The sequence below is a fragment of the Homarus americanus genome, unplaced genomic scaffold (genome assembly GCF_018991925.1).
Source record: "Homarus americanus isolate GMGI-L3 unplaced genomic scaffold, GMGI_Hamer_2.0 scaffold30535, whole genome shotgun sequence".
NCBI lineage: Eukaryota > Metazoa > Arthropoda > Malacostraca > Decapoda > Nephropidae > Homarus > Homarus americanus.
Genome location: NW_024732440.1, coordinates 13992524 through 14005702, shown reverse-complemented (window position 1 = coordinate 14005702; position 13179 = coordinate 13992524). Strand labels below are relative to the sequence as shown.

The 13179-nt window shown below is 43.8% G+C and overlaps 1 protein-coding gene across 1 annotated transcript in view; it reads left to right on the top strand.

The window, feature by feature from the left end:
• The window catches only part of LOC121868843 (C3 and PZP-like alpha-2-macroglobulin domain-containing protein 8), an 88663-nt gene that overhangs the window by 40532 nt on the left and 34952 nt on the right, over window positions 1-13179 (top strand). Inside the window, exons 5-14 of the mRNA XM_042369826.1 lie at window positions 2590-2660; window positions 4297-4348; window positions 5135-5265; window positions 5787-5969; window positions 6702-6847; window positions 9526-9613; window positions 10787-10903; window positions 11182-11357; window positions 12366-12585; window positions 12681-12881. Coding sequence (XP_042225760.1) covers window positions 2590-2660; window positions 4297-4348; window positions 5135-5265; window positions 5787-5969; window positions 6702-6847; window positions 9526-9613; window positions 10787-10903; window positions 11182-11357; window positions 12366-12585; window positions 12681-12881 — 1385 coding nt within the window. The remainder of the gene's footprint in view (window positions 1-2589; window positions 2661-4296; window positions 4349-5134; window positions 5266-5786; window positions 5970-6701; window positions 6848-9525; window positions 9614-10786; window positions 10904-11181; window positions 11358-12365; window positions 12586-12680; window positions 12882-13179) is intronic.

Here is a 13179-nt window from a genome sequence, read left to right as displayed (position 1 = left end):
TGTTTAATGTGGTGTGGAACCTTTCGGGTCATTCTTCGTCGCATGGTTCTCTCTCTCTCGTTCTCCTTTCTCATTCTCTCACGCATATCCTTCTCAACCACATCTTTCCCTATTTCTCCTTCCTCCTACTAACATTCCATTGCTCTATTTATGTCTCAAGCTCGACGACCTGAGGCAATTAATTCGATCTTTATAGAACATAACCAGGAATACAAAGTAATACCTGTATGATAGTCCTTTGTCTGAAATACAACGCAGTGCTACCCATTACTTTGCCTTGAGGTCGTTAAAGTCACCTCGTCACTCCAGTAATGCACTAGGTAGGGTATATTGCTGTCCATAATATAACCTTTTCTGTTACAATTGGTTCTTACACTATCACCTGTGGGTAATTTCGTTTTCCTTCTGTCTCTAGATTCATCCTTTGTGAAATGCTCGGCATACAGCACTGAGTGTGTACCGAGACATCAATTATCATAAAGTTTCCTTTAAATGACCTTAAATCTTAAAGTTGCCAGATACCACGTCATTCCACCAAGAGTTTTGACGACACGACACACTGCTTCTCCTAATTTACTTTGTAAATTAATGAGCTGAAAATATTTATTTATAATTTAAAATTAATTTTTGGTTAATTACATGTACTACTTGGGTCTATCTTAGCGGAATATAATCATGACGATGTGTGACGAAAAGATGGAAGTATGATGTTGGTAATTTAATGACTTTAACATGTAACAGCCAATCTTAATGATTAAGTCTAATGTAATTAACTCTACTGTACATCTGTACATGAAGTGGAAGGGAGAAAATGAAGTAAGAAGGGAATATGTTGTGTGAGCCAATGAACACCGGGTTATGATCCGACTGTTAGTGGAGGTCGTGGGTGTACTAGAAAGATAAGTTATGACCCGTCATTGTGGGAAAACGACATAATGTGGCGAGTGTTCCAACGGTCGGGAGTCTAGCAATAGGTCATATACAGTATACTGGGTTGTATATGGTGATACCACGTATTGTTTGTGGTATTGCTTGTTACAGCATCAGCGGTATAACTGAATGACGTATGAGAACTGTTTTGGCCAAGGTGTGTGTCACTGGAAGGTGATAAGCGGTGCACACACGCTAATGTCAGGACGATCAGGGCCGAGTTATAGAGCTTCTCTTTACCTTGATACACCCCTTTGTAACCTCAGGGATATGGGATAGACGGTTGTGAAGGAGTAATACTGGAGGTAGGATGGTGTATAGTGAAGGATGGTGGAGGTAGGATGGTGTATAGTGAAGGATGGTGGAGGTAGGATGGTGTATAGTCAAGGATGGTGGAGGTAGGATGGTGTATAGTCAAGGATGGTGGGGTAGGATGGTGTATGAATGGTGGAGGTAGGATGGTGTATAGTGCAAGGATGGTGAAGGTAGGATGGTGTATAGTGAAGGATGGTGGAGGTAGGATGGTGTATAGTGAAGGATGGTGGAGGTAGATGGTGTATAGTGAAGGGATGGTGGAGGTAGGATGGTGTATAGTGAAGGATGGAGGTAGGATGGTGTATAGTCAAGGATGGTGGGGGGTAGGATGGTGTATAGTGAAGGATGGTGGAGGTAGGATGGTGTATAGTCAAGGATGGTGGAGGTAGGATGGTGTATAGTCATGATGGTGGAGGAGGATGGTGTATAGTGAAGGATGGTGGAGGTAGGATGGTGTATAGTCAAGGATGGTGGAGGTAGGATGGTATAGTGAAGGATGGTGGAGGTAGGATGGTGTAGAATCAAGGATGGTGGAGGTAGGATGGTGTATAGTCAAGGATGGTGGGGGATGGTGTAGGTCAAGGATGGTGGGGGTAGGGATGGTGTATAGTCAAGGATGGTGGGTGTAGGATGGTGTATAGTCAAGGATGGTGGGGTAGGATGGTGTATAGTCAAGGATGGTGGAGGTAGGATGGTGTATAGTCAAGGATGGTGGGGGTAGGATGTATATAGTCTAGGATGGTGGAGGTAGATGGTGTATAGTGAAGGATGGTGGAGGTAGGATGGTGTATAGTGAAGGATGGTGGAGGTAGGATGGTAGAATCAAGGATGGTGGAGGTAGGATGGTGTACAGTCAAGGATGGTGGAGGTAGGATGGTGTATAGTCAAGGATGGTGGAGGTAGGATGGTGTATAGTGAAGGGATGGTGGAGGTAGGATGGTGTATAGTGAAGGATGGTGGAGGTAGGATGGTGTATAGTGAAGGATGGTGAAGGTAGATGGTGTGCAGTCAAGGATGGTGGAGGTAGGATGGTGTATAGTGAAGGATGGTGGGGTAGGATGGTATAGTGAAGGATGGTGAAGGGATGGTATAGTCAAGGATGGTGGGTAGGATGGTGTATAGTGAAGGATGGTGAAGGTAGGATGGTGTATAGTCGAGGAAGGTGGGGGTAGGGATGGTGTATAGTCAAGGATGGTGGAGGTAGGATGGTGTATAGTGAAGGATGGTGGAGGTAGGATGGTGTATAGTGAAGGATGGTGGAGGTAGGATGGTGTATAGTCAAGGATGGTGGAGGTAGGATGGGTCAGGATGGCGAGACTAACATGATACGCGTGTTTTTTACAGTTGAGTTCCGGGTGGTGTTGCTGAGGAGGAACATGAAGCCTTATGAGGGCCCCGTCGACGTCTACGTGATGGTGAGTGACCCCTCCAACACCTACCTCTGTACCTCCCTCCAACACCTACCTCTGTACCTCCCCCTCCACCTACCTAATATCATGGAAAATTGCAGATCCATTGACACGGGACCAACACCCCCCACACACACACTCACTCATCCGTTCGCTACTATTAATAGACATTGACTTAATCTACCCCTCGTGAAGGTTGTGTGCGGGTTAAAGGTCCATTGAAATTCTCTGGTTAATTAATTTCCAAAGCATGTAATCTGAATACTGCCGAGGGACACTGAACTAAATGTGTATGGCTTTGGGACTGACGTTTCGAAGAACATAACAATCTATTTAATCCGACTTGTGAATTTATAGATTAAAGCTGGGAAAATGTCAATAAAGAATACTTTATATTTTCAAGAAATATTTAGGTTACCTAAAGATCAGACACCCCCAGCTTATTTCACTTGAAGATCAGACACCCCCAGCTTATTTCACTTGAAGATCAGACACCCCCAGCTTATTTCACTTGAAGATCAGACACCCCCAGCTTATTTCACTTGAAGATCAGACACCCCAGCTTATTCTAATTTGAAGATCAGACACTTCTGAAATATTTCACTTGAAGATCAGACACCCCTGCTTATTTCACTTGAAGATCAGACACCCCCAGCTTATTTCGCTTGAAAATCAGACACCCCCAGCTTATTTCACTTGAAGATCAGACACCCCCAGCTTATTTCACTTGAAGATCAGACACCCCCAGCTTATTTCACTTGAAGATCAGACACTCCCAGCTTATTTCACTGGAAGATTAACAACCAGATGCTGCCTGTTGGGGTTAGGTTAGGTTACCGCAAAGGTGGTTATTCTTTAATTGAAACTTGCTGAGGTGTCTAATCTTCGCGCACACACACACCTACAAACACAGATACACACACTAAGACCTACAAACACATATATTGTACACACACACACACACACACACACACACACACACACACACACTAAAATAAAGTAGATAAACCGACAAAATGGTTTTCTTGATTAATATTTAAGCATTGGTTTTGGTTTTTTTTTTATCTTCTTGTTTTTCTCAATATTAATTTATCTTTATTATTTGTTTTTTATTCTACATCACGCCTGTTGTCAAAGAAAACGTTGAGTCATGCAAACACTTCACAAGACTCCACAAGACCGGCTTCTCAGCTTTGCCTTCGTCCCTCGCCTTTTCCCTCCAATTGGTGACGTATCCTCCATTCTTGTACAACGGCTTAAGTGAACCAAATAGATATTTCTCACATCCCCCATTTAAATGAACACAAACTTTAAGGCGAGTATCGTGGAGAATCCGGGACTTAGTAACAATTCCTGACTGATGACAAACGATAACTTATTGCTTGAAGATTCTTTCCTTGGTGGGACTATAGTGATCTAACTATAAAAAGAAACCAGCGCGATGATGAAATGTCAATGGTCACAGCACGGTGTTGCATGTTGCAGTAGTGTTGTAGGGTGCCATGATATACTAGAGATTAGGACAACTTGCCTAACTTAAGGTGTGGACAAATGAAAACAAAACGAGGCTTGGGTGATTCTGGGCCACACGTCTGCCTGCCTCTGACTTACATTACTTAACCAGTGTGTGTGTGTGTTGCAGGACACGGACGGCTATGTACTGCGACGATGGATCTCCCGGTTTCCCAACGTAGGTAAGTTACCCCACACACATGTTAGCTGCAGCTCACCTACCTGAGTCTTAATACCTCACACACCTGAGTCTTAATACCTCACACACCTGAGTCTTTATACCTCACACACCTGAGTCTTTATACCTCACACACCTGAGTCTTTATTCCTCACACACCTGAGTCTTAATACCTCACACACCTGAGTCTTTATACCTCACACACCTGAGTCTTTATACCTCACACACCTGAGTCTTTATACCTCACACACCTGAGTCTTTATTCCTCACACACCTGGAGTCTTAATACCCTCACACACTGAGTCTTTATAATTACTAACACCTGAGTCTTTATACCTCACACACCTGAGTCTTTATACCTCACACACCTGAGTCTTTATTCCTCACACACCTGAGTCTTAATACCTCACACACCTGAGTCTTTATACCTCACACACCTGAGTCTTTATTCCTCACACACCTGAGTCTTTATACCTCACACACCTGAGTCTTTATACCTCACACACCTGAGTCTTTATTCCTCACACACCTGAGTCTTTATTCCTCACACACCTGAGTCTTTATACCTCACACATAGCCTAATAATTCTCATAATTTTTGTTTTTATATTTCATTATAAATTTAACTTCACATTAATAAAAAATTCCTCAAGATAATATCTCTTTACAATATACGTAAAATATCCAATAATTAAGAAAAGTGAGAAACGAAGATAATAATTAGAGAATACGTATTGTGTTGTAGTGAGGTGGCGGTATATGTATCAAGGGGTAATGAGTGGTGTGTACAGGTGTGGTGGAGTTGGATCTGAAGGTGCCAGGGTTGCCGAAGCCTGGGTGGTGGAGGGTGAAGGTGGTGGCGGGCGGTCAAGTGGACGAGCACCCCTTCCTCATCACCAAGTACTTCACCTCAAGGTTCGAGGTAGGTGTTCCCTCTCTCTCACCACACACATAAATCATGCAATAACACTCATGAATATATCTTTCGTTTTTTTGTTTAACCCCATACTATTGCTACAGTATATATATATATATATATATATATATATATATATATATATATATATATATATATATATATATATATATTTCATGTAAATCCACAATGAAAACGTGATAAGATAAATTTTGATAATATTACTGAAGTCGAAACAACGGAGTACCTCTGAAGATGTCTTGAAGAAGACGAAAAAGCCAAGGTACCTGTTGTTTCCATTTTCCCGTGTGATTTTATATATATATATATATATATATATATATATATATATATATATATATATATATATATATATATATATATATATATATATATATATATATGTGTGTGTGTGTGTGTGTGTGTGTGTAGAGAGAACCTGACCTTGCACCTGTGTATATTGTATGCAATAATACAATGTGACCCCGTAAACTAATCTGGTGTCTTTGTGGGTGTGTGTGACGCAGGTGTTGGTGGATATGCCGTTCTACACACTAGCAAGCGAGGAGAGCATCTCGGGCAAGTTTATGGGGAGGTTCATCACCTACAAGCCCGTCGTGGGGATCGCTAATGTCACCGTCTTCGTTAAAGACAATTGGAAGCTCCCAGACAAAGACTTCAGGAAGGTGTTCGATGAAAACATACCCTTCGTGAGTATATTAATGACAATACCTCTCGTCTTCTGCTGTAACGCAAACACATTACTTTATTTTCCTTTGTGTTTATGGAAATTAACTTTCTATTTATTGACATTTAAAAGATTAACTCTGAAGATCAACGGAAAGAGTAGGATAATCCTGGAACTCAGTGGATTCTGCGTACCATAAACAATATTCCTAAGCTTCACGTACGTCCAGCTTCATGTGAACCTATCTTGGTATTTGCAGTTAGAGAACCGAAAACTCTATTAAATGACGAAGGTACAAAAAGTGGTGAGATTCTCCAGATACCGAGGGACATATTATTAAGCCGGAGACTACAAAACAAAAAGCCAACAATATTATCAAATTCCCAGGAAGCTAATTTACCATACCCTTTCCACGCTAAGCTGGCCCATAAGCCCCGCCGGTCGTCTATAACTACAGAGAGCTGATTGGTTCCCCTGAGCATTTTACCTCCCCCGGACTGCACGTGTATTAAGTGCGTATTTATATCGACCTTTTATGATAAATATTTAAATTTTTCTAACATCCTCTCTGAAGTGCTATTGCCTTGAAATCATTTGCATTTTGATAGTTTAGATATTTAACATTATTTTAGATGATAACAAGTCTGGTTACCAATTGTGAACACGTTTAGTTTGAAATTTCTATGAGGGGCGTGGCTTATGGGCAAGGTGTGACTGTTCCACGTTAAGGCTTGCGTTACTCCCTCCCTCACAGATAGACAGGTGGCACGACTTCAGGTACCCGCTGGAGAAGCTACTCGGGAAGCAAACTGCCATGTCTGAACTCGCGGACACCGAGATCAAGGTTCAGGTCACCGTCCAACACACCTTCCTTGATGACGTCATCAAGGGTTTTGCCAGGTGAGACTACCAGATGAGGTGCCTGGGAAGGGGCTGCCAGTTCAGACTACCAGAGAGACTGCCAGGTAAGGCTACCAGGGATGGGGCTGCCAGTTGAGACACCAGAGGGACTGCTAGGTGAGGCTGCCAGTTGAGACTACCAGAGGGACATTCAGGTGAGGCTACCACGGAAGGGGCTGCCAATTGAGACTACCAGAGGGACTGCCAGGTGAGGCTACCAGGGAAGGGGCTGCCAGGTGAGGCGACTACGGGAGGGGCTGCCATGTAAGGCGACCGGGGGAGGGGCTGTCAGGTGAGGCAACCAGGAGAGGGGTTAACAGGTAAGGCGAAAAAGGGAGGGGCTACCAGGTGAGGCGACCAGGGAAGGATTTACCAGGTGAGGCGACCAGGGGAGGGACTACCAGGTGCAGCGATCAGGGGAGGTCGGGGTTGCCAGGTGAGGCGACCAGGGGAGGGGCCAAATGAGTGCTGACCAGGGGAGGCTACAGTGGCGACCAGGGGAGGCGACCAGGGTAAGGGCTGCCAGGTGAGGTGACCAGGGGAAGGGCTGCCAGGTGAGGCGACCAGGGGAAGCGACCAGAGGAGGCAGGGGCTGCCAGGTGTGGCGATCAGGGGAGGCAGGGCTTCCAGGTGAGGCGATCAGGGGAGGCAGGGGCTTCCAGGTGAATCGACCAGGGGAGGCAGGGGCTCCCAGGTAGCAGGGGCTGCCAGAGGAGGCGACCAAGGGAGGCAGGGGCTGCCAGAGGAGGCGACCAAGGGGAGGGGGCTGCCTTTCCATTATTCCAGGTTAAGATTCACAAAGATTCAGTTCGTTAATTGTATCCATGAGGTGATGCCCAGTTAACACATTAACCTACTCCGTACAGTAAAACCTCGGTGTAATGTTAATGCTATTTTGGGCGCCATTTTTATTGTGATTTCGCTTAAGTCAACGAGTTGTGTGGGGAGGCAGGGGCTGCCAGAGGAGGCGACCAAGGGAGGCAGGGGCTGCCAGAGGAGGCGACCAAGGGGAGGGGGCTGCCTTTCCATTATTCCAGGTTAAGATTCACAAAGATTCAGTTCGTTAATTGTATCCATGAGGTGATGCCCAGTTAACACATTAACCTACTCCGTACAGTAAAACCTCGGTGTAATGTTAATGCTATTTTGGGCGCCATTTTTATTGTGATTTCGCTTAAGTCAACGAGTTGTGTGTTGACCTCGCTAGAAGAAAGGTCACGGCCGAATTAGCTCCCGGGACAGTGCAGTCATGGCTAGTGTTATTTGTGAACAGCTTTGTGCCTCTCTGAAGGCCGAGCTAGTGAAGGTCAAGGGCGAAAACTTAAGGTTGAAGTAAGTGATTGCGATGATGAAGGAGGAAGATAGGAGACGGGGAGCTTCTGTGTCTGACGACAACACAGACCAGTGGAGGGTAGAGAGGAGAGGGTCAACCAAACTGGTGGTGCAGAAAGTTAAAAAGGAAACAACAACAACTAAATGTACCAACTCCTGTAGCCCTTTGGTAGACGAAATGGACGGTAACATAGTCAAGGGCAAGGCTGACAAGGAAGGTATGAATCCCTTAATTGTTGGGGATTCTCAGGTAAGGTACTTTGATCGAGCGTTCTGTTAAGACAGAAATAGAATGTAAGTGTATTTGCCAGGAGCTGGGGTGGGCGATATAGTAAACAGAATGGACAATATCATGTCTAGTTATGGGAGCAAACCCATTATCTACCTCAGTGCAGGCGGCAATGGTATTGGCCGGTGTAGACTTGATAAGTTCAAGACAGCTATCGAACGTATTAGGATGAAGGGAGGGATCCCTATCATATGTGGTGTCCTGCCTAGAAGGAGAGTTGGCAATGAATGGTTGTCAAGGGCAGTTGGTGTCAACGGCCGTCTTGACAGATATCAGATGAACAACGTTGATATAGAGAAATCCGACTGTAAGAAAGATTTAGGGGTAATGATAAGTAGGAATCTTAAACCAAGACAAAATTGCGTATTTGCTCGAAACAAAGTACTTGGGTTACAAGACTAGCGAGGTTATCATAAAACTATATCTTGCGCTTGTGAGACCTTACTTGGATTACGCGGTTCAGTTCCGGTCACCGTACTACAGAATGGATATCGAATCCCTAAAAAGCAAACAGAGGAGGATGACAAAACTAATCCCGGGCATTAGGAACCTTGAGTACAGAAACAGGTAAAAGCATCTTAATTTGCACTCCCTCTAGAGACGTAGAGTGAGGGGCGATATGATCGAGGTGTATAAATGGAAGTCAGGGTTAAACAAAGGTGATATAACAAAGGTACACAAACTATCCAACCAGGAGCGAACTCGTAGCAATGGTTTTAAATTAGACAAATTTAGATTTAGGCGTGAGATAGGTAAACATTGGTTTGGAAATAAAGTAGTGGATGAGTGGAACAAGTTACCGAACATCGTCATTAACTCGAATACGCTGGGAAAATTCAAATATAGGTTAGACGGATATATGAACGATATGGGTTTAAGATAAACTTTAATTATTTTATTTAGAGACCGAGCAGTGACCCTAAATTATAAAGTCAAACGTGGGATATACTGTATATAACCCACTTTCTCCTAATACACCTCAAACATAACCTTACCTAACCAACATGGCTCTCTCCCTCCGTTACCTCTAACCTAACCTAACCTCATCTACCCCCAGAACGAGGATCGTCGCGCCTCAGGTCAAGCTGGAATTCGTGGGCTCCACGCCTTTCATATTCAAGCCCGGGATGTCGTACTCTGGCGCGGTGAGTGTGTGAGTGGTCAGCCCTGTCTGCTGCTTACCCTTCATCTGTCTTATATATCACGTATGTGTGTGTGTGTGTGTGTGTGTGTCTGTGTGTGTGTGTGTGTGTGTGTGTATGTGTGTGTCTGTGTGTGTGTGTGTGCGTGTGTGTGTGTGTGTGTGTGTGTATCCACTTGAGTAATTGCTGAGCCAATATTTGCTTGGTGAAGGAAACTAATTAAACTCTCTCGCTCTCTCTCCAAAATAATAAATAGTTTTTTTAAATACTGTTTATACTTGTTAGATTTCACCTAACCTAACCTAACCTAACCTAACCTAACCTAACCAATATTGTTAATCCTATGAGGGAAATGTTAATAAAATGGACTGTGCCTAATGTGACCACCGCAAAAAAAAATCGTCAAAATGAAGGTCACAGGTCATCAATGAAGGTTAAGGGACATCGATGAAGGTCACAGGTCATCGATGAAGGTTAAGGGACATCGATTAAGGTCATAGATCATAGGTTACCTCCAAGTCAAGTGTCCAGGAAGGTCACCCCCCCCCAAAAAAAAAATAAAAAAATAATAAAAAAAATTTAAGCCGAGCATTACAGTTGGTAGACATAATTAATGTGTATGTAATGTGACCATCTTAAGTGACCCTTTGTGAAACACGAAGAAAATGAAGAAGATACAACAACAACAACAACAACAACAACAACAACAACAACAACAACAACAACAACAACAACAACAACAACAACAACAACAACAACAACAACAACAACAACAACAACAACAACAACAACAACAACAAACAACAACAACAACAACAACAACCAACAAGCAACAACAACAACAACAACAACAATAACCAACAACAACAAGCAACAACCAACAACAACAACAACAACCAACAACAACAACAACAACAACAACCAACCAACAAACAACAACAACAACAACAACAACAACAACACAACAATAACAACAACAACAACAAGCAACAACAATAATAATAATAATAATAATAATAATAATAATAATAATAATAATAATAATAATAATAATAATAATAATAATAATAATAATAATAATAATAATAATAATAATAACCGCGTGTGGCATAAAGACGTGTAACTGTACACCTGTCTGTCTGTATATCTGTTTGACTGTATTAACTGTGCGATTAGGTGAGTGTGAGCTACGAGGACAAGGAGCCACTGAGCCAGGCCAAATTACGACAATCAACACTCACCGTCACCGCCTCCGTCACCCTTGCCTCTGGGGGCACCAAACTCCTGCCTAAGGTAACTTTTATCACACCCTCCTCTCTTTCTCTCCTTTCTTCTTCCTCCTTCTTCCTCTTCGTCTTCTACCCCTTCGTCCCCCTCCTCTTCACCCCTTTTTATTCCCCTTCCCCTTCATCTTCCCCCCCCCTTTACTAAACTCATGGTGTTATAGCCCTGCCTGGGAGATGTGGGAGCAAGATAAATGATGAAAGAGTACTTGACAATATTGCGTTGTTGATGTGTTTTGTCTTTGATATTAATTCTCTTTCTTTCTCACACACACTACCTGGCTACAGACGGAGGTGGGCCCCGAGCAAGAGGAAAGAGACCTTGGAGAACGCTTGCGGGAGGAGTGGATGTGGCAAGGCAGAAGGAACACCACCACCACCAGCCACAGCAGTTCTGACCACCTCCTGCACAACCTCGCCCATCACGCCGTCTTCGCCAGATACAGGAACGACGGTATCCTACTGTCAGTACATCTCCTATATACCTCCTTGGTGCTTATGTTAGGTCATTCAGTAATCATTAATATTCCTTGAACAACGGTATCCAATAGTTAGGATATCTATACTGTACACTTCGTTTCCTTTACTACCCCCAGCTCATTATTCCTCTTTGCTTTTCTTATCTCGGTCATAAGGTATTGGTCAGTAGGGTTAAGACCGAGATAAGAAAAACAAAGGGGAATAATAAACTTGGATTACGAGGTTCAGTTCTGGTCACCGTACTACAGAATTGAAATAGAATCCCTAGAAAGAATTCAGAGGAGAATGACAAGACTAATACCGGGCATAAGGAACCTTAAGTACAGAGGCAGGTTAAAGCATCTTAATTTGCACTCCCTCGAGAGACGTAGAGTGAGGGGCGATATGACCGAGGTGTATAAATGGAAGTCAGAGCTAAACAAAGGTGATATAACAAAGGCACTCAAACTATCCAACCAGGAGCGAACTCGTAGCAATGGATTTAAATTAGACATATTTAGATTTAGGTGCGCGATAGGTAAACACTGGTTTAGATTTAATAAGAGTAGTGGATGAGTAGAACAAGTTACCAAACATCATCATTAACTCGAATATGCTGGATAGCTTCAAACAAAGGTTGGACGGATATATGAGCAATAGGGGTTGGGTGTAACCGGGACTGCCCAGTATGGGCCAATAGGCCCACTGCAGTTTCCTCCATTCTTACGTTCTTATGTAGTTCTTCCTGGATGGTGACGTCACGAATCTCAGCAACCAGTCACCAATCAACCTTTACGGGGGTGTGTTTACAGGTCAATTAGAGAAAGTTCTGTCATTTAGAGATATTTCTTTAGTTTCCTCATACTTCCTACAAGTGTTCATCCGAGGATTTTAGGCGGAAAAATGAGAGAGAGAGAGAGAGAGAGAGAGAGAACACCTACAGTGCACGTTCCCTTCAAAATGCTTTTACTGCTTCTACTGGTCACCCACGAACCTCCTTTGCACACCTCCAGGTTTACAGTAGACGTGCCGGAGGGGGCGTCGGAGCTAACATTGTCGGCGACTTACAACGACAGAACGAGCAGCACATCAGCGACAGCTAGGGGGTTACCTGTACACTCGCCGAGGGGCCGCTACCTTCACATCACTACTAGCACTACCAACGCACATGTCGGGGAGTTCGCAATTTTCCAAGTCAGGGCCAACTTCCGTATGGACACGTTTCAGTACATGGTGAGTAGTGGTGACCTTGTGAGAGGTGACAGTGACCTAGAGAGGGTAACGACCTCTGTGTGACAGGTAATAGAGCGTGACAACCTGTGCCGCAGGTAATGGCCAAGGGCGTGATGATATACTCGGCGACGGAGGAGGTCTTCTGGGCAGGGACGGAGGGTGTGGCCACCCTGAGCGTCACGGTGTCTAAAGAGATGTCTCCACGCTTCACCTTGGCTGTCCTCCACGTGGCTACTGACGGCGAGGTTCTCGTTGACACTGTCCATGTCTCCGTCAGTCTCCAACACTCCATGAAGGTCAGTCAGTCTTCCAGTCGTTCATTTCGCGACACACACACACACACACACACACACACACACACACATATATATTTTATCAAACAATTGGAATCACTTTATGTATACTATTTATGTAAGATATACGAACAATTAACAGTTGCTTTTCTCAAGCAAAAACACCCGGAAATAGCTGAAATAAGGAAAATTTCGGCCCATCTGTTTATATTTTTACGGTCATTTTGAATCTTTGAAATAAATGGAAATAAAAACAGCATCAACTCCACGGGGAGAACACGGCTGGTTCACCATCTTCCAA